The sequence below is a fragment of the Acomys russatus genome, chromosome 24 (assembly GCF_903995435.1).
Source record: "Acomys russatus chromosome 24, mAcoRus1.1, whole genome shotgun sequence".
NCBI classification, from domain to species: Eukaryota; Metazoa; Chordata; class Mammalia; order Rodentia; family Muridae; genus Acomys; species Acomys russatus.
Window position 1 is genome coordinate 6,837,939 of NC_067160.1, and position 22,657 is coordinate 6,860,595.

At 40.0% G+C, this 22,657-nt stretch overlaps 1 protein-coding gene across 1 annotated transcript in view; it reads left to right on the plus strand.

Annotated features, from left to right (window-relative positions):
- Nucleotides 1-22,657, plus strand: part of Pde1a (phosphodiesterase 1A) — a 274,118-nt gene that overhangs the window by 231,069 nt on the left and 20,392 nt on the right. Inside the window, exons 8-12 of the mRNA XM_051167128.1 lie at nucleotides 8,655-8,780; nucleotides 11,430-11,531; nucleotides 11,638-11,758; nucleotides 19,368-19,449; nucleotides 22,201-22,321. Coding sequence (XP_051023085.1) covers nucleotides 8,655-8,780; nucleotides 11,430-11,531; nucleotides 11,638-11,758; nucleotides 19,368-19,449; nucleotides 22,201-22,321 — 552 coding nt within the window. The remainder of the gene's footprint in view (nucleotides 1-8,654; nucleotides 8,781-11,429; nucleotides 11,532-11,637; nucleotides 11,759-19,367; nucleotides 19,450-22,200; nucleotides 22,322-22,657) is intronic.

The following is a 22,657-nucleotide window of genomic DNA, read 5'->3' on the forward strand; positions in this document are numbered from 1 at the left end:
CACTGCCATGAACAATGAATATGTGCCAATTACAATGATTTTTACACATTCCATTTATTCTTTTTTGTTAGTTTCTTTTTAAAATATTTGTGTATATGGGTGTTTTGTAAGCATGTACATTTGCACACTAGAAGAGGTCATTGGATCCCATGGGACTACAGTTATAGACGATTGTAAGCCATCACATGTGGGCTGGAAATTGACCTCAGAACCTCTGGAAAAGCAGCCAGTGCTTTTAACCAGTGATCCATCCTTCCACCCACCCACCCACCCCCATTTAATTTGTTCTTAGGAAAGGTTGTTTGGAACACGTAGATTTTCTTAAAAATTAAGAATAGGTTTAACATATTATTAGCAATAATTCTTAAGCTTTAGCAACTTAAATCAATCTACTCTTGTTTAAAAAAAAATATTCATTTTTTTCCTGACATATTAACAACTTAAAGAGCATAGATGTCTGTAGGATAAGTTATTTTTGCCAAGGAGTCACTTAAGTCAGACATTTATTCACTGAGGCACTTCATAAATAAATTGTCTAAGGCATTGTTCTATGTCAGTGCATATTGGAAGGTATACAACTTTATTGTTTAAAAGAAATCAAGAGAATGAAGAAATATCATTCCATGGCAGTATGAAGTATTTAATATAACTGAAAAATAAGATGCTATAGTGATGGCTATAATGACAGTTACTCAAACCCAAGTACTGGGGTGAGTATGAGTTAGAGTATCCTCTAGGGTTTCTATAACAAAATACCATGGAATGGGTGCTTTAAACAATACGCAATCCCTCTTATGGTACTGGAGGCTGGGAGTCTGAGACTAAGGCATCAGTGGCTTGCTTTCCTCTAGGTCCTTACCCCTGCCTTGCAGAAGGCAGCTCCTTGCGTCATCAGCTGGTCTTTTACATCTCTGCTCATCCCTTCCCTGGTGCTCCTTCCTCTTCATATGTGGACACCATTCATATTGGATTTGGGTCTTTCACTTGCCATACCTCATTTAACTTCATTTGTGCCCTGTAATTAAGTATTAGAACTGTATCCAAATACAGTCACCCTGAGGTTCAGAGCTTCAACATGTGGGTGTGGTGTGTCGGGGGAGGGGGTATGTGGGCAAGTTTGGAACTTTGCCTGTAAAATGGAGGTACCCTAAGTTCTTTTCAGTTAAATGGAGATATCAATGCCTGGGGGCTAGAATTTAATTCAGGGTAAATGAGGACACAACTCACTCCCTGTATGTGGAATCCTGACATTTCTGTGTTTGATAGCTAAGATTGCTCAGCAAGGAAACATCACTTGCATTTCTTGGGAAAGCTATAGAACTGCTCTGTTGATAGAACGCTAAATCTTAATTTTAAAAATGCTTTATTAACTGAGTGTGGTGGCACATGCCTTTAATCCCAGAACTCGGGAGGCAGAGGCAGGTGGATCACTGTGAGTTTGAGGCCAGCCAGGACAGCCAAGGCTACACAGAGAAACTCTGTCTCAAAAAACCAAAAGAAAAAAAAAGTTTTATTGGTGTATGTTAATCACGTGTAGTAATGAAATTCACCATGATATCTTCATACGTGCATATAATGTTTTTAACTATATTTGCCCCTCCATTGTGCCACTCCCATCTCCCCAGTGTCTTTGTTCTTCCTGTGTAGTCCTACTTCTAGTTTATGTCCTTGTGCATGTGTGTGTGTCTGTGACCCAGTAAGTCTCTAAATAGTTCTTACAGGAACATGGTTGAAGGGTTGTTTATAGGAGCATGAGTACAGCTCTGAATAAAATGTCTCCCACTATTCTCTCAAACATTAACTGTGTGTAAGGCCATAGGCAGGAGTAGAGCCCTCTCCCATAAGGACGCGACCCGAACGTTCTTCCCCAGGCAGTTTATTCAGGAACCTTTTCAGCAAGCTTCTTCTTTTCCTTCTCCCTTTCCTTCCTCCCTTTCCTTCCTCCCTTTTTTTCCTCCTCCCAACACCCCAGCGCCCCTTTATATCCTCTGCCTCACCCAATCAGCAGCCCTTACGTCGGTAGCTCCAATTGGTTCCCGACAAGGCGGGATGCATACGTCAGAGCAAAGCACGGCCCACAACCCAAATAAGGACTTGTTTACCAGGAGCAGAATTGCAAGTCATTTTGTCTGGCCGGTTGCCAGGCGCCATCTTAGCGAGGGCGATAGCTTCAGCTTCCCACAGGCAAGGCCAATCTTGTACGAATCCTGTGCAGGCTATCACAGCTACTATATGTTTAAAATGCAGTGGCCATATCATGCCCAGAAGACAGTGTTGCATATCCCTTCCTTCCCTCCAGCTCTGACATTCCATCTATTCCTCCTTTAGAAAGTCCTCTCACATAATTACCACGTAAGGGTGACATAGAAGCTCTACTTAGCTGAGATACAGTTTTTCTATTTGTAAATAAGCATTTAACGGTTATTCTCATGACTGTGATCAGTAGTAGTAGGTCTCTGTAGTTACCACTGTCCACTGCACAAAATAAAACTTTTTGTACCAAAGCTGACAGCAAGACCAGACTACGGGTATAAACAAAGTTATTTAGCAGGCTATTTGATGTTCATATTACTCTCATTAAGCAAGAACAATGTTAGTAACTTCCCAGCTCAGGCCTATGACCTCCCCAGCCATGGATCTTTAACCAGGTTTACACTATCAGACAGGAACTCCCTCCTGTGTCTGTGGGTCACAGATCCAATCAGCAAGTAGTTTATTATCCCCATAACAGGTGAGCCACTATTACACCAGTGGGCACATCTGGCCTGTCTGATTGGCAGTGTGCATACAAGATCTATAGCAGAGTAAGGCTGTCGGCGAGAGTTCAGCAACAGAGAGCAGCCTTGGGCACTGAGCATGATAACCTTCTAGCAAGGCAGCTCGAAAGGCAGTTCCAACTCAGTTTCTTTAAGTCTGCATCTAGAGCGTATGATGCCTTCAGCAGTAATCTCTCGCTGTCTAGTGCTTATTTCTCTTCTCATTTTACCATTGGAAATGCTGATCTTTTAAAGATTGGGTGTATCTTGGCTGTTTTTTTCCCACTTAGCAACATGTGTGTGAAGATTCCTCTGTGTTTTCTTGTGTCTTGAAAACTCATTTTCATTCCTTTTGTCTGAATATTATTACATAGTATGGTCCCACCACAGTTGATATAGTCAATTGTGATATGGAAGAATTTTAGTCTGTTAAAATTCGGCACTTGGGAACAGCTGCTAGCAACAAGAATGTACTAGTTTTTATGTGGCTGATTCATTTATTTTTTAACAGAAATATTTTAACAACTAATGTTTCAGACATAAGGAATTTTATTGGTATGGAGAGGAAAGAGACAGTCTAATACAATATTAGGTGTTTTAAAACTTAATAATCATTAAAATGACTGAAATTCAATGTATAGATCATCTGGTTTACGTCCCACAATATATTAAGAAACATAAGATTGCTAGGATGAAAATACAGTCAGTGGGTGGCCGTGCTGAGACGGAGGAGTGGAGAAGAGGGCCAGGTTCAGTCCAGTGGCTACCCAGCTTTGCTCCATAGAAAGAGTCAGACATGGGGTGGGTCCAAAAGGTTAAATCCCCAAACAGGATGGTCAGTGGATCAACAGAAAAAGTTGAAACGCCATAAAAATGTACTCCCCCAGAGGTGACATGGAAACAAGAGGAAAGGAGAACTTTGTGCTCTGGGTACAGAGCAGGAACGCTGTTAACTTATTTTGCAGAGGAAAAGGAACACCTGTGCTTTTATTGTATTATTACTTGTTCATATCAAGGCTGCTTCTTGCAGGCTTTTCGTCCTCCGCAAAATCCATAACAAGGAGGATTTATATGACGGGGGTTACTGAGCTGGGTTTCACACAGGGCAGCAGTTCCGGGGGTTAGTGAAGGGAGCAAGGGACCTGTCACCAGTCAACACTGCTTCCCTTTCTGCTCTGAGCAGTGAAGAGCAAAGGGGTTTCCTCCAGCGCTGTCAAGTGCAGCTGTGTCTTTCACTAGCCATCTGCAGCTGGGTGGGCAGACCTAACCTACTCAAACATTAGTCTTTGGAGAAGGAGGAAAGAATAAAGGAATGAGATGAAGGAGAGAAAGAAGCCAGCGGGAGAAGGGAGAGCTAAAAGATGAAGATGGCAGGAAGAATTAGTGTTCTCCTCAGGTATAGTAATAAATAATAAAGATGAGTGAAGTCTTATATTTTACTGGTTTTCTTGTGAGTTGTCTACCAGGGTCAATTATTTAATGGATTCATTCTACACAACCTTGCAAATTATATTAAAGAAGACTATTTCAATGACGAAGACATTCAAGAATGTAACATCTTAAACTCACCGGTGTTACCTTCACATTGCCAAAGGAGAAATAAGGTCAAATGTCACCGACGACATTAATTCTATTTTACTTTATAGTGCTCATTATTTTACAGTGTTCCTGCTATTTGGATTTAGAGGGCTTTTCTAATATGAAACACATTTACCATATAAACAAACTGGCTGAACAGTGACTTAGAACACAGGGCAAGGCCGTGTTTGAGTTCACTAAAGACATTATAATGCACAAAATCCTTGAAAGTGTAAATAAACGGAATTAATTTTCCCTTTGTGAACAGAAAATGCCGAGCTACATGTTACCATGGATACTACATGTTGCTTAGAGTCTTGTTCTTTTATTAGCAGTAAAAGACCATCAAACATTGAGAGCATGCAGTATTCTCAGTAAGCTTGTTGGATTTTTGTGACAAAGCCATACACACTTTGCTATGCTAAATCAAGTCTAAAGTACAGCCTTGCTTGTTTCTCAGAGTGGAAGTGATACTCATAGCCATATCATGTAATAACCCTGAAAAGCCTGCCATAGCTAGTTCTGATAAAAATGAGATTAGTGGAAAACCATAGTTTTGCCTATAATCTCAGCAAATTTCTGGAAATATATCTGGTATTTTGATCACTCAATACTGATTTAATTATCTGTTAAACATGGATTACATATGACCTTCCTTTGTTTTGATCTGTGATTGTTGGTTAAGTGAGTTTTAGGCTGTGAGATTGTTGGAGGACATGCAGTATTAGTTACACACACAGGCACGTGCGCGCGCGCACACACACACACACACACACACACACACACACACACACACGATCTCACCTTTATGTCAGTGCAGGATGCATTAGAGTGATCATTCTAGTCACTGATTGGCCAATTCACTTATGTTGAGTTAACAAAACAAGAGGCTTGCTTTATCTGGGAGACTATTAGATAGTGCTCTTGGGTATATTGATTGCAGGAGATGTGAGATTTCTTTGGTTTCTTTTTTAAAAATATCATGTCTAGATAATGTAGACAACATGATTTTATGGTACATACAACAAATGGTCATTAGAAAGAAGCAAATTAGCACCCAGCCTACCACCTTTTGTATTGTGACAACAGCCTTGGTTCTTTGTTTGTAGTCAGCGGCTCATCAGTAAGCATGCAGCCACAGGTGAGTGCTAGGCTGTAACTAGAACTTTATCCATCAGAAAGCCAGTCAGTCCATTCTGTGTGACATGCTTTCTTATCACAGTGTCTAAGCCAGGGTTTCATATTGCTGTAAAAAAACATTATGACCAAAAACGACTCAGGAAGGAAAGGGGTCATTTTGGCAACTCTGAGGTTGCATTCCTTGACTGACAGAAGTTGGGGTAGAAACTCAAGGCAGGAACTGAAACAGAGTCCATTGAGAGTTGCTGCTTCCTGGCTTGCTCAGCCTGCTTCCTTATACAACGTAGGACCACCATCCCAGACATGGCACTGTCCACCAACGGAAAGGCCCTCCGACACCATCCCAGATACATCAAGAAAATTGCCTGCAGGTTTGTCTACAGAGCAATGTTATGGAGGCATTTTCTCAATTGGGAGTCCTCTCCAATTACTCTATCTTTAGTCAAATTGACCTAAAAGCAACCAACACACACGGCTAGGTCTAGCAAGAAGAAGGAATGCCTGAGCACCAGGTACTAGGAGCCGTATAGTAGTGAAATTGCTGCAGGCTTTAACTGCTGCAGGCCTCTTGTCACTGCTGTGCCTCCTCCTGTGCTAACGTGTATGGCTGGCTCACTAGCTGAAGACACTGCACATCGGGCTTCTGTCCCATCCCATGTCTAACACTGTAGGAGGAGAGGGTGAAGAAGCCAAGACTCCGCTCTACAGAACTAAAAATAGTTGCAACTGGTCTATACCTTGTGTTAGAGTATCAAGTCTGCCCAGGCAATTTGAAGTAGTTTATTACTTTGAAGCTTAAATTATGTGAAAATATAGGCTGGGGAGAAATAAAAGCCTCTGGATGAATTCAACAGTTTAAGAATAAAATGTCTGCTACAAACTAATTTACAGTAAATACACCTGCAATATTCAGATTTAATCACAGAATTGTGTGGGAGAAACTGATTTCCATCATCCTCTATCCCCTACTCAAAGTAATTGGGGGGGTCAAAGAAATGAAGATGTAATTAACTACTTGAAATAGGGCAAAAAGAGGTTAGTCGTTTACTGACTGAATAAAGATGAGCTAAATTTTTTTCTCTTGGATATTTAGACTGTCTCACAGACATTAGCATTATAAATTGAAAAGAGAGGGCATATAGATATTTAAACTGTGATAATTAAAAGGGAAATTAGCATCATGACTAATTATACCAGATATACAAGCTAACTCTGGTTCAACATTTGAAATTCAACACAAAATCTAAGGAAGAAAAGGGGTCACGCTGAGATATGCAGAAAAGTATTTGACAAAATAATATCCATTTATGGTCAAATTCAATAAACTAAAAAAATGTGGGAAATGTCCTCAGTTTGATAAAGAGTGTGTCCTAGAGTAGAGTGGTGGCCACTTGGTACTGAGGGGAGCAGTTAAGAGATGTTGGTAAAAGGACCTAAAACCTCTCCTAGATGAGAGGAATAGGTTAAAAAGGGTGATTATATAACACACTATTATTAGCAATGTATTACATTCTGGAAAATGACCAAAAGTAGACATTAAATATTTCACAAATGTAATAACTATATTAACTAATGTATAATATTAAGCAGTCTAGCCACTGTACAATGTATTGCTGGCAAAGGTCGTGCTATAGTGAATTTCTGCATTCTTTTTCCATTTTAAGACTTGAAAATACATTGAAAACATGAACATCTACAAAAAGCCTGTAAGTCACATCATCTTCAATGATAACTGAAATTTTTTTTGCTAAACAAAGAGAGAGGGAAGGGTACCCCATCTTCACCACAGACTTTCAGTAGTGCTGCACATACTAGCCAATGCAACAAAACAAGAAAACGAGCATTTTTTTTTTTTTAATATTGAGAAGGAAGAAATAAAGCTGTCTCGTTTACAGTGACATGACTGTGCAATGTTTCCGAAAGAAAGAACTGACAGAACAAGAACAACTCAGGCCCTGCAGCTGAACTGGTACAGCAGGATGCAAGGTTAAGGGGCTGTAGCGTTATGACTCCACAGCTGTGTCATCCGCCAGAGTCAAACAGGTGGAGTTTCTCTTTACCGTCGACATTAGTACCCGCAAACTGAAACACTTGCTATAAATATAACAAGATGTGGAGGAAAACCATAAGATTTTAGTGGAAGAAGCCGGAGGGGTTGAGGACACGAGGAGAGCACGGCCCACAGAATCAACCAAGCAGAACTCACGGGGCCTCACAGCGACTGAACCGGCAGTCCTGGGGCCCGCGTGGCGGCATCTGCACTAGGTCCTCTGCATATACGTGGTGGCTGTTGGCCTGGTGTTTGTGTGAAACTCTTAACAGAGAGAGTAAGGGTATCTTTGACTCTTTCGTCCGCTCTTGGGACCCTTTTTCTCCTACTGGGTTGCCTAGATATGAGGCTTTGTGCCTAGTCTTACTGCAGTTTGTTAGGCTGTGTTTGGTTGACATCCCTGGGAGGGAAATCTGATAAGATACAAACCTTACATCCTTCAAAAGGATCACAGGCTTAAACGTAAAACACAAATCAAAACGTTAGGAGAAGATGTATGCGACCTGGGGTTTGATAGTGACTGACTGCAACACCAAACGTGTGGCGTATATATAAATAAAGGTTGAAAGCTGAATTTCATTAAAATTAAAAACACTCTGCCAACGACATGGTGAGGAGAATAAAAGGACACAGACGGGGGAGGGGGCAATATGTTTATGAGACATGGCTATTAAAGTACTATCATTTAAAATGCACAAAGGATGGTGTAAGATAAAAATCTAAAAAGCAGCATAATTAAATGGTTTAAAGCAAGAAAGCAAGGTGAGTAACACTCAATTGTGAAGTGAAAAGAGTCTTTTAAATATGAGAAGACATCTGCTGCATGCTCTATAGCATTTGGGGAGAGAAAACACAACAGGCAGCATTAAAAGGATGGGTGACCTCCTAGGGAACCACACTGCGGACACTGCAGTTTCAGGTTGGCAGTAGAACTGATAGACCATTTAAGACTGCTCCAAATGTTAAATTAGTACGCAGGCTTTTAAACCATAACTTAGTGCTTGCATGATTTTCTGTGTTCAGCAATGGTATTGATTTTAAGCCGTGAGATGACTTAAGCTTGACTATTTATCATTAGACTCTCCAGGTCTGAAGAAGGTCTCACCCGGGCGTTTGTTTGTCATTTCCAGGTCCGACGTGGCCATCCTGTACAACGACCGCTCCGTGCTCGAGAACCACCACGTCAGTGCAGCCTATCGGCTCATGCAAGAGGAGGAAATGAATATTTTGGTAAATTTATCTAAAGACGATTGGAGGTGAGTTTCAGAGGAAGCTCACAGGAAATTGAGCCCCAAGAACAATGTCAGTTATGATATTAAAGTGAGGATAAGAAAGGAAGCCCTGGGTCTTCTGCCCATTTCAAACTCGGCGCCCGCTGACCAGACGCTGTTCTGTTCTTCTGCCAAGATGCAGTCTTGAATAAATTCAGATTTTTAGTATCATTCTCAATCCTCTTTCTAGTAGTTTGCTATGTATAGAGCTTAGCTTTAAAGAGATAAAGGCCTTCATGTGTTTGAGCAAAAATTACAACTATGCTAAAATGACCCACAGTGAAAAGGAAAATATTTCATATATCTCCCGGAAGTACAATGTGTAATATCAACTTCCAATGTCTATCCTTTGAATTGTCTTTTTTTTTTTTTTCTTTCTGAAAGTTTGTTATGTTAGTATGAATTTATATGCTCTATTTTTTCTTTGTCATAATATTTTATGTTTCTCTTCATTAACTTTACCTTTCCTGGTTTGACTCTTTGTGTGACTGTGTTAACAAATAGTACAATAATCATATAGATTGCAAAAGTTAATAGATTCAGTGCGTTTCAGCCACCCATAAAATACCTATTTACTGATAAAACACCAATCAAAATTTACTGAGCATTGAAATTTGGTTATCTTGTAAAAGACACACAATTTTTCTATCTTGAAATCTTTTTAGTTTTTTTTTAATTACAAGAAAGCATTGTCCTTTTTAAAAAAATATATTTTACACATTAACTTGTATTTCTCTTGTGTAATATTTTCCCTGGTTTCTTAATATAACTTCTAGAACTTAGGAAGTATTTAAATGGAAAGCACAGCATATTTATTACATACATTGTGGAGATTTCACAATTATTTTGTCTCAATTTTCTTATTTAACAAATATTGTGTCAAGGTGATATTTTAATCCAAATTGTCTTAAAATTTTATTCAAAAACTTTGACTGGAAATCATTTTATTAATTTCCTTCAGTTTCTTTATTTCCCTGACTACTTGGGTAAATTATTCTAAGCAAGTTGCCCAGGATTATAAATGATAGCAGAGCATTGAGTTCTTGTGACTGGGCACCTGCAATGTTCAATAACAAATTCTATTATGTTGCTTTTTTAAAAAAAAATCATCTTTTATGTAAAATATTTGTGGGGGAGGTAGAGTCTGAGACATGGTTTCTCTGTGTACTGCTGGCTGTCCTGGAACTTGCTCTGTAGACCAGGCTGGCCTCAAACTCAAGAAATCTGCTTGCCTCTGCCTCTGCCTCTGCCTCCTGAGTGCTAGGATTCACCACTCTTGGACTAAGGACTATTTTGATTCAAGAACATAGTTCAAGTTCTTCCATGCCTTGCTTTATCTTGTGATACTGGCCCCATAGTGAGAACTAAATATAATTGACTTTTTCTCTGTCTATACAAGGCTTTGCGAAGATGACTCAATTTCCGCCTTAGAATGAGAAAGAGCTCCTCGTGCCTAGGCTGTGCAGTACGGCTCCTGCATTTACATTACAGCATCTTGGCTGAAAGTTTAATTAGTGCCAATAAATATGTCTATGTTACATGGGATCTGATTCCCAAAATATACCCCCTCGCTAGCATCTGGGCTTCTCTGAGGTGGTTGAGATGGCTGTGGGTACCGTGGTCGAAGGCCAGCTTCTGGAGTAGGAATTCTGGCTGAATCTTTTCGTCATGACTGAGCAAATGGAATCTCCTGGGGGGGGGGGGGCGGACTGTTAATGACCTTTTGCAGGTCTACCATAGGAATTAAATGTCTAGGGTACTGACAAGGGAATTACTACATAGTCCTAAGTCCACACATAGACTGGATAAGTACTACTGATCCTATTACCAATTGTTTGATTTTTAAGCTGTAAAATGAAGAAAGTGCAGGAAAAACCTTGAGAGCCTGTGTTCCTTCCCTGGGGCATTAAGCCAATCAGTTTTGTTTGCTACATGGATTTATAATATTCTCAAGCCCCCTTGATGACATGTCTTACTTCTAAAGACTTCAAAAGTATATTTAGGAACAAGCGTGGTGGCTCTGTTACTAAGACACATGCCATGCAAGTACAAGGACCTTAGCTCATGCTCCAGAACCCATGTGAAAATGCCAGGGGGTTGGAACATGCTTGAAATCTCAGCCGTGGGGAGGCAGAGACAGGGAGAACTCAGGGGTTTGCTGGCCAGTCAGCCTAGCCTAATTGTCAAACTCCAAGTCAGTGAAAAATCCCTGTTTAAAAAAAACTGTAGCCCTGAGTTTGACTTCTGGCCTCCATAAAAATGTGTGCACATCTATATGCATAAGTACACACACACACACACACACACACACACACACACACACACACACACAATATATATATTTTCTTCAGGTAGAAAAAAACAAGACTTAGCAATTATAAATTAGGAAGAAATGTTGTGTCCTGCGTAGATCTCATTTTTAAGGAGAATAATGAGTGGCTTGACTTTTTTCACATTAAGAAGTATCAACAATTAAAATAATGTCCAACTTTTGTGATCATTATTGCATTTAAAGGGTGGTGGCTCAGTGTTCATGATTGTTAGGAAAACTAGTACGATCGTGTTTATGAAAATGTCCCTTTCCAAGTTAAGGAAGTGTCAACTGAGCCATTCTCCTTCTCGATGCTTCTGCAGGGATCTTCGCAACTTAGTGATCGAAATGGTGTTAGCTACAGACATGTCAGGCCATTTCCAGCAAATTAAAAACATAAGAAGCAGTCTTCAGCAGCCTGAAGGGTAGGTTGCTTTCTTTTGTCACGTTGAAGTTCTGTGGCCTTGGGCTTAGAGAACACTAGGTGATTATTTTTGTTCTGCTAATTTGAACATGTCTCTGGTTTGGCAGGATTGACAGAGCCAAAACTATGTCCCTGATACTCCATGCAGCCGACATCAGCCACCCAGCCAAAACCTGGAAGCTGCACTACAGGTGGACCATGGCCCTTATGGAGGAGTTCTTCCTGCAGGTGCCTTTTCGCTTTGTTTTGGAAACAGCAACTGTGAATGTTGACACAACTTTTCTCAGCAGAATTCTGTGCCTCTGACATATTTTCAGTTAGCCACCGCATGTAGTTAGGGTGCCTGGGAGAAGGTTTAGTAATGTTTTAGGTAAATACATTAGATAATCCAAAATAGTATTAAATGTCTTTTAAAGAGATATGAGGGTGTGCCACTCGGGAAAGAAAGGAATAGACAACCAGGTTAGAATTGTTGTCATTAATAGGTGTGTTTGAGAGCAGGGACAGCAAATGACTTGCACAATAAAAAGGGCAAGAAGGCTCGGGGGGTGCTGGTGACACACAACCTTCTAAGTATTTCCTCCTGCTCAAAGTTCATTCATGTAGCTGCAAAGGAAGCGGAGGGAAACGTAGCTGGACAGGCACCTGCCTAAATGAAACAACAGATAAAAGCCTGGCGGGGAGGAGAAGCCTGTTCTTTGCCGCAGCAGTTGTTTCCTGTGTTGTGTCCCTGTTCTAATGTATCCATGTCCAAAGTTACGATGCTGCCGTATAAAGGTGATGCTAACCCCTCAAGGCTGGCTTCACCTCCACAAGTCAGATGCTACTAGGCTGACGAAAGACAGGATCCACTTCAGACTTCAGCCCCAGGTGGAGGCACCGGACACAGAAATGTTGGATTCTAACCAGTTAGTTACAAATCCAGTTGAGTCGGAAATTTGTTAGTCCATAGAAGTCAGGGCTAGTATTATAATGACAACTAGAAAATTTGTCACAAAGGATGCAGTTCAGTAATGGCCAGATAAAGCAGGTAAGAGAGGGACGGGAGTGTCCCACACATGAGCGCCGCTGGGTCTCCAGGTGGCATTGGGACATGTCAACTCCAAGATGAAGAATTTGGGCCTGAAATCCCCTCTGCACTTCAGTGTCCACAGTGTTGTGAATTTTATTAAATAGGTGTGAAAAAATTTTAAATATATTAAACTGAATGATCATAAAAATACAACTCAAGGCAGTATCTTGGATGCAACCAAGACTGTACTTTGAGGACATTTTGTAACATTATATGGTTTTCTTACTTTAAAAGACCAAAAGTATAAAAATCACTGATCAGTTTTATCTTAAGAATGTAGGTGAAATTTAAGAAAAATTGAACTAAAATAACTTGATAGGAGGTAATAATAAATATAAAACAAAAATCAGTGAGAGAGAGCAAAGGGAAACTATAGCCAAAATTAATAGAGACAAAAACCAACTGAAAAAGTAATAAAATTACTTGCAAAATCAAAAGGAGGGAGAAATATACATGGAAGATGGGTTATTATTACAGAGCTTATATGTGTCAAAAGGGTACAAAATAGTATGAACAATCTATGCCAAATAATAGTGATAACAAATAAAATTGCCAAATTCTTCAAAAGAGATATAAATTACCAACCTAGACAGAAGACAAAGCTACAATGACTATTCATATACTTATTGTTTAAATTGAACTTATAATATAATCCCACATGAGAAAACCCAGGATTTGGGGTAGTTAGATGGCTCAGCAGTTAAGGGCACTGGCTGCTTTTCCAGAGGAAAGAGACCTTGTTCGAATTCTCAGTACCCACATGGCTGCTCACAAAACCAGTAACTCCACTTTCACGGCATCTGACACCCTCTCCTGGCCTCTGTGTATACCAGGTACACATGCAGTGCACAGACATACATGCAGACAAAGCTCCCATTAGGATTTGAACTAGGATTAGATGGCTCCAATTTTTTATTTTAATTTCAATTCTCATTATTTAGTTCAGTTGAGAAATCTCAAGTTTCTCAAGAATTTTAAGGGGAAAATGTCAGTTTTATACAAAATTTTCATGATTGAGAAATAAAAAAATTGACAGCATATTGCTCATAAAACCTGACTAAGATGTTTCAAATAAAGAAATTATAGCCCATATCTGTCATGAGTCTAGATGGAGAAACTTAACATATTGGCAAGTCAAATCCATAATATTGTAAAAGAACACATAGTGTGTTATGAACCTGCATCCTGAACATTTCCTGATTATACTGAACTATATAAAAAGAATAAAGCAGGAAAATCACACGGTCATATCAATAGATTAACAGAATGCACTTGACAAAACTCAACATTCTAATTACACAAACTCCCAGCAAACTAATTAGGAGATGTCTCTAAGCCTAACAGAGGGTCAAAGCTAATGCAGTACTCCAGGGGAAACACACAACATTTTTATGCTAAGATCAGAGTATCAACTGTTTCTCTTAAATATTCCATATGAAGTCTTAATCAGTACAAAGAAGCACAGGAAAGAAATCATAAGTAGAGTGGATAAAATAAAACTAACCTCATATGAAAAAAAAAAAAAGCTGGCAGAACCAATGCAGGAAACAATCTGAAAGTTTAGCCTTCCCAGCCCAGATGACTCCCCATAGCAGGCCATGCCTCTCACAAAGGAGCTCCTTCATCCAGAAACACAAGAAAAAGCTCCTGGTGCGGAGTCTGATTCCTGTCGAATGGATGGTAACAAGGATGTTAGCAGGATGCTAGCAAGTCACCTTGTCCTTTAGCTATGCACAAATAGTCATCTCGAGGGTTGGCTGCTCCACTCTTCTCTGCCAGCCTATAGGAGGAAAAGCAAGGCTGACAGGAGGATGCTCCTCAGGAGTTAGCAGCGAAAGCCCCTGATTCAAGATGAGGAGGAACCACCCAAACAAACACAGTTTTGATAGGAAAAAAAAAAAAAAAAGAAAATTAAGTTTAAAACATAATGTTACTTAAGAGAGCATAAAACAAAGTATTAAGGATACATTTAGGTAAATGCATTCAAAACCCTACGCGGAAGACCAGAGAATGTAATAACACACACACACACACACACACACACACACACACACACACACACACACGTATAAATGGACAGACAGTCCATGTTAATTAGTGCTGTAGTTTGATTTCGTGGCTGTGACAAAAACACTGGCCAAAACAGATTGGGCAGGAAATGGTTTGTTATATTTTACAAGTTATACAAGTTATAGCCATTATCAAGGCAAGCCAGGACAGAAACTGAGGTAGGACTGCATAGGGACACTAGTTACTAGATTGCTCTCCATGCCTAGCTCAGCTAACTTTGGGGGCTGGACCCTCTTACATCAGTAATTAATCAAGAAATCACTCTACAGTGTTGCCTCGCCCACAAGCCAGTCTGACTGAGACATCCTCTCAACTGAGGTTTGCTCTTCCCAGATGAGGCAGATGGCAGGCAAATCACTGTGAGTTTGAAGCCAGCCTGGTCGACAAAGCAAGTCTAGGACAGCCAAGACTACGCAGAGAGACCCTGTCTCCAAAACAGCAGCAGCAGCAGCAGCAGCAGCAGCAGCAGCAGCAGCAAATCTTAGTGGACCTCTTTGTGGATGCTAGAACTCTGATCCTACAATACAAATGGAAATGCACAAATCTAAAATGGCCATGGCAATTCTGTAGAAGAGGAAAAGGCTGGAGCATCCACTGTCCCATACTACATAACTAGCATTTCATAATATAGAAACGATCAGTCTGTCACTGGCATATAGAGAGTAAATAGATCGATGCAATCTAACAGTGACTCGAGAAATAAGGCTACACATGTGTAGTCATGTGATGCTCTTCAAAGACACCAAAGCAAATAAGCTGAGAAAGACTTCCCACAATGCAAATGCAGCAGATACATAATTGTGTGGCAGTAAGCAAATTTATCCTTTTTTAAAAAATAAGATCTGTGTTTGTCTTTATCTTTGTGCAGGTGTCCATATGAGTGCACACCATGGCGGCCCTTCAAGGCCAGAGGCTAACATCTGAGGCCCCAACTCTTTGAATTCCTTCAAGTGGAGTTCTGTTTTTAAGTTTTTTGCTTACTTGTTTTGTTTCTGCTTTTCTCTTTGTTTCTGTTTGAGACAGGGCCTCGCGTTGTAGTGCATTCTGGTCTAGAACTCACTTTATAGTGTAGGTTGGCTTTGAGTTTGGGCCCTTCTGCTTCAGCCGCCAAGTGCTGACATTAAAGGCATGAGCTACCACATCTGGATGTTCAGTTGGTGTTGAGCAAAATTAGAAGATGAATATAAATATGAAACGTCAGAAATACCTGTGAAAAGAATGTTGTAACTTTGAGAACTTTTAGGAGTAAGAACTCTCTCCCTCCCTAACTGTGTGTTTGTGGGAGGTGGATCATATTAAAAAAAAAATACAGAGGAAGTTTGTGCTATGTTAATGTCTAAGTGAATTTGTGTTCGTTTGTGTAACAAGTTTGTTAAACTACTTTCTGACAAAATGACACAGGGCTTTTGAGTACACTGTGTTTGGAGGGCAGGGTGAAGACCAGCTCTTTGTTTCATCTTCTTCAACTCAGCCAGCTCTCTTTCTGTCTTTGGTCAGCTGCCTCAACTTTACCTATCCAGGAGGAGTTGTGACCAGAGGACACCGAGGTTGTACCTAGAATTCACAGTCCTGAGAAACACTGGTTTTAGACCTTTGATGACGTGCTTGTGTCGCAGGAGACTTGACAGGTCCTCATCTCAAGGCACAAGCCTGCCATATTTATCAGTGCATATAGTGTCTTTTCTTTGAGTGCTTAACAAGTCAACACCGGCACTTTTGACTAGTATAAATATATGTGAAAGATGCTCCATCTATTTCAACTGTGACTGACACAAAAGACAGAAGTACCAGCCAAAATAGTAATCAATAGCAAAATAAGACAGACTCAAGCCTCTTTCACTCTTCTTAGATACATACTAGTTGGCAGGATGAGAAGCTCACATAACTAAATTTAAAAATAAGCACTTCCATTAATTTTTTTCACTATAAGCTCAATAAGTAAATTAATATTTTCTCTCTTTACCTCATTCTTTTGTGAAACACAATCTTAATTTTAAAAAACCAACATCTGTTAAGCAATATTGTCTTATATGTCAGAGAGAAACAAATGGTTTGAAAAGTAGGTTATCAGTAAGGAAAAAGACAGAGTGATGATTTTCCAGCTCTTAAATTGTATATTACCAAGTTTCCCTGTTTTCTTTAGTATTGCTAGATGTACTGTAAAGTATGACATTTCAAAGTAAATTTTCCCACACTACTAAAAATACACTCAGCCAATCCACTCTCAGTCAAAGATCGGGCATCAATGAAAATTACACACAGACTAAATGAGCATAAAGAAATATAGTTCAAAATGTTAAAATCAAAGCCAGTTCTGAGAGTTGAGAAAACGCTATAAACAGTAGGTACACAAGTGATCCTAATGTTTGGTAAAAAAAAAAAAAATGCTTATCATAAAAATACACAGTTGCATTCTATCAGACATATAACTGAATATAGCTGTGGCAGCTTCTATGGCCATTAAACATGTAACCTATTTGGGTGACTTTGTGAGAATTTCTGAGGGCCATTTCTAGAAGGAGTAAAGGAAAGCAGTCACACTGAGGACATTCCTTATGCCAGTTCTCCAGAGATGGCTAAGTGCATCTCAGCTTGCCTACAGACCAGGGCTCCCTCACCTCCCGTCACCGGGCCTGTTACTATTACTCTGGAGACTCAGATCCGGGTCTCGGTGCCGCAAGGTTCCTGGGCTTCTGCACGCCATCTTCTTTCAGGTGATTTATTTATTTACAGCCATAGAATTTGTTTAAGTTTTAGTGGGATTAAAAAAATAAAAATAAATAAAGTATTAGATTGGCATCTCGCTGATAGCCAGCAGAGCCTTTTACTGTGTTTAGAAAGAAGAAAACCAACTACTAGCTTTTTGTCATGGCCATTTAAAGGAGAGACCTTGGCAAGCTGGGTGGAAACACTGAGATGGGCATGAGCTGTCAGACGCCGGACAGCACACTCTCCTGTCGCAGTTTGATGTGGCCACTTCTGCTGCCTCAGCACCTCTAGGCTCCTCCCTCAGATCAGTGCCCAGAGTCAGGACAGTCACAGAGAGCTGCTGTGGAGTTAACTGACTTGGTGTGTTCTCTTACCACATTCATAGGTCAATTAAAACACCAGAAAATATATTTATTAGGCTTAGTAAGTTATTGATTCTATAAGGTCTATTTTGGTCTACTAAATATAGTATTTTTCACAGGATGTACAATTTTCAAGATAAATATGAGGCAGTTGTTATGTAGGATGCCTACTGTTTGGGTCCTTAATTTTATTTTAATAAAAACTAAGTATTCCCTGCCTGGGGAGAGAATAAGGACCTTATAAGGTTGGTCGAACTTACACTGAGGTAACACAGTTTCACTTTATATACCTCCCTTCCTCAGCAGTACTCTATGGTGTCCTGTTCAGTTCTTCCATGGTCTGGCTCAGGGCCCCCTGCTTACCCCTGCTGACCTCTTCTGACCCATGGCCTTTGTTCATTCCAAAAAAAATAAGTAAAATTTTGAAATATTTATAAATAAATTGAATTGTTACTGCATTTTCACTTCAGTGCTTTTAGTGATGAGAATTTTATATTCTAAATTAATTGAAAGGTACAGGGAACAGAAAAAGAACATTAAACTCCCAACACCATCTATAGAAAGGCCAACTCTGCATGTAAGTGTCAAATACTTAGGTCTCAGATAAAAATGGAATCTCAGCAGTGTTTAAAATGGGTTTACACAGAGAGAACAAAGATGGGTGTGGTGGCACACACCTGTAATACCAGCACTCAGGAGACAGAGGCAGATGGATCTCTATGAGTTTGAGTCCAGTCTGGTTTACAAAGTGAGTCCAGGATAAAAACCCTGTCTTGGAAAAGAAAATGGAGCTTACACAGCGTACAGTATCACAAAGGCTTTTTCAGCCATAAATAATTTTTTCAGTCTTTCAAAGAACCATATAATATAGAAATAGATTTATAGAATCTATTCTATTGCTGTGTTGTTAAGCTATAAACAGAAAATATTCAAACAATAACATCAGCCAAATGCAAACATTATACTGTCAGTTAAGGACAAGTGTATCTGTAAATACCAAATAAATGTCTTTAATATCATGTTTCCCATTAAGTCTATCATCTGTCTTATTTCTATTTTAAACAACAATAGTGTCATTATGTTCTAATATAAACCCTTAGGGATATTTTATTCAATAATTAACTATTGGTAATACTTTTGAATCTTATTCTAAATGTATTATAAAAATCATTATTTTGTGAGACATTTAATAAATCTTAGCCAATGAATGGAAATAAGTTTCAAAGTACTCAAGCAGTTCAATACAAAATCTTGTTTTAAAACTTTGTTGAGTAGAATCTAAAAACTGAAGAAAAGTCCATAAGCTTGGTTGTTAATTAACTTCTCAATAACACACTGACATGACTGATCCAGTGCAGAAGACTTAATGTTTGCTTCTTTAGAGTCAAGGGGTTGTACTGTTACTACAGCGATATTTAGAGATGCGTTAGCAGTAGAAAAAACCCTCAGAAAAAAACTATTCAAGAGAAATTATATGAACTTGGACTTTAATGATATAAGGAAGCGTGTGCACATCACTGCTTTAAACATGAAAAAAAAGTGCTGGTTTTACATTACTCTGTCTAGACTGCACACTTTCTTACATTCTTCCGCTTGATTCTGGTCATTCATTTTCTTTCCCCAGGGAGACAAGGAAGCTGAATTAGGACTCCCATTCTCTCCACTATGTGATCGGAAGTCAACAATGGTTGCGCAGTCTCAAATAGGTAATCCTGAATAGTGTCCTGAGCAGCGGGTGGACTTGTCAGTGCTCCCATGTGTGTGCTGCGCTGGACAAAGGCTGCCGGGTCAACCGCGCTCTGCACTCGGGATAAACTTTGGCCTTAGGCTGGTCCAGATAATGCTTCCTGAGAATCAATTAAGTATATTCACACAGTGAATCCAATAAAGCTGCTAATGCTGCTCAAGGCCAGGTGTTTCCAGGTTCTTGGTTCTCAACCAAGGAATTAAAGTAAAAACCCACCCAGGTTTCAGGAAGTTTAAAGGAAAGCAACAGGAAAGCGCTCCCTGTAAGTGAAGTCTTTGTGTGTTCTAAGGGAAAGAGGGGCCAGGTTCTAAGCAGTGTACTTACAGCAGCTCTCCATTAGATCTCGTGGTCATTTCCCTACCATGCACATTCCTTACTAGAATGCTTCTGATTGAACAGAAACTATTTCAAGTTTCACTGTTGTTAGGGGAGCAGAGGAGTGTAGATAGCGCAGGTTGCATGTGGAAGTCTGTGGTTGTAGAGGGGTAGGTGTGCATAGAACGCACAAGTAAAAGAGGTAGGCTGCCAAGAGCAGTATTGGGAAAGGGTATGCATCACACAAAACAAGCAGAGTTCTAGGCCACTGAACTATTCCCTATGCTTACCTGCCTCAAAGCACAATTAGCCAATACAATTGTCATTCTTGGTTTTAATCCTGGTAAATAAGGACTTTCCTCTTGTGTAAGGGACTGGTTCTTTTGTTTCGTCAAATTGCTGATTATTATTTTCTATAATTTAATCTTTTGGACATAAAGCAACTCAAAGAAAATATCAAACTTCCTATTGGGTTATTGCTAACTTTTTGTCATATGCTCAATGCAAACTCGTACCCTTAAGGGGGACAGTCCTTGAGATCTGAACAGATGAGCCAGCAGAAGGAGATTTGCAAAAAGATATCACTTCCAGCTACATTTACTCCGACCTGTATTTGTAGGGAACGTCAGTTCAGGTCACTATGAAAATATAAGCTAAGCTTCCTGGTGTTAGTCTCTGATGGCATTCTGACAGCCAGCATCCTCCTTACAGAATGACCTGGTTTAAGAATCAGTATCCCTTCTCTGGAGGTGGGCTCTGGTGCACCTACCTATCACAGAGCTGCAGGGCAGTGGGAAAGCTGCTGGCTGTAACCTTTCCCCTTCCCAGCCAACTTCCAACAGCTGCTTGGTGACTAAAACATAGGTGCTTACCACCTGTCAGAAACCATGGATGTTGGAGACTCAGGACCTCATCAATCAAGCTGGGAATGACTGAATCCCAGTGGCTGGTGGCTCTGATACACACTCCTCTTTTGTCAGTAAAGGTGCTGACTCATTGGACAATCTACCTGTGCCAGGGAGTTAAAACTCTGGGTGAATGAATAATTTTACTTTGAAGTGTCAATTAAGATTCAAAATTACTGAAGGCATTTGTAAAAGTTGAGATGTGTCAAGCACCCAATACTTTTGGTCAAGCATTCATTGGATGATTTGCATGTATGCATATGCCACATTCAGACCCTCTTTTTCTTGCTGTTCAAATGTTAGTCTGTGTTCCCAGGTGGGTTCAAAGCAAGAAACACCCAATCGCTTTGTGGTTGCCTTACACCTTTAATTTAAGGAGCTTAAAACAGTTATTGTCTCTTCTTTCCCCTCACCACTGAGAGGCAAATGTATCCTGTGGACAAGGCTCTGTGTTGTCTGTCACTTTCCATCTTGATGGGCACTTTACAATTAAGTCATCACTCAGTCCTGACATCTCCAAGTGGTGGGCTTAGGGTGTCTCCCGCAGATTGAAATGTTCTCTCTGCTGGTTTGACAGCACACACCCACACTCTGCGAACTAACGCTTTACATCCAGACAACAATACACAATGATTTGAAATAATAGTGGCACTGATGGAGGCCTCTGATGCAGTAAGAGAAAAAAAAACCGATAAAATAAAAGTAGCTGTCTTCCTGTGGCCTGAGGGTGGGGACCTTCAATTAGCTGGTTTCTTTAGAGTTTAGACAGTGTTTCTTTCTGGCATGTAACATTCAACAACCAAAAGCAAAGTGAGGGTCATTCCAAAGCTTCTCGTTAAGAAGAAAAGACATTCCTGACAACTAGAGCTGGTTCCACAGTTAGGACAGCACAAAGGGTGAAATATTAAAGAGGAAAGACCACGTGCTTGGGCTAGGAAGTGTAAGTTGTCAGTTCTACCACTGAATGTGTCATTACACAAAGTAGTTAGCAGCCTCTGAAGATTGCTGCTGTCCCCAGCTTAGCCAGTTCTGCAGTGCCTGCTTGCCTTTATGCAGTGTCTCAGGAAGCACTAACTGTGACCTACCATGGGATTCAGGATGCTGTAACACTTGAATGTATCTATCCATCTGGACACTACACTTGAATGTATCTATCCATCTGGACACTACACTTGATTGTATCTATCCTCCTGGACACTACACTTGATTGTATCTATCCTCCTGGACACTACACTTGATTGTATCTATCCTCCTGGACACTACACTTGATTGTATCTATCCTCCTGGACACTACACTTGAATGTATCTATCCATCTGGACACTACACTTGAGTGTATCTATCCATCTGGACACTACACTTGAATGTATCTATCCATCTGGACACTACACTTGATTGTATCTATCCTCCTGGACACTACACTTGATTGTATCTATCCATCTGGACACTACACTTGAATGTATCTATTCTTCTGTACACTTTGCTTTTTCAGGTTTCATTGATTTCATAGTGGAGCCAACATTTACTCTTCTGACAGACTCGACAGAGAAAATTATTATTCCTCTTATAGAGGAAGCCTCAAGATCAGAATCTTCTAACTATGGGGCAAGCAGGTATAATTTTTTTCTGTATATTTTTTGTCTTTAAGATTTTAAAGAGCTTTCACCAAATATCCTTTCCTCAAAGGTAGGCCTGTGGTTCTTACTGTAATTATTAGGTAGTATTGCCATCTAGTGGCTATATATTGTAATACAGTCCCTTTGCAATTGATCTGGGAATGTTATGGATGAGAAGGTGTGGATCTGGATGGGAAGGGAGACAGGAAGGAACTGGGAGGAAGTGGGTAGAGGCTACACCATAATCAGAATATTGGATAAATAAGAGTTTAATCAATTTTGAGAAAGAAAAGAGAGAGACACACACAGAGAGAGAAAGAGAGAGAGAGAAAG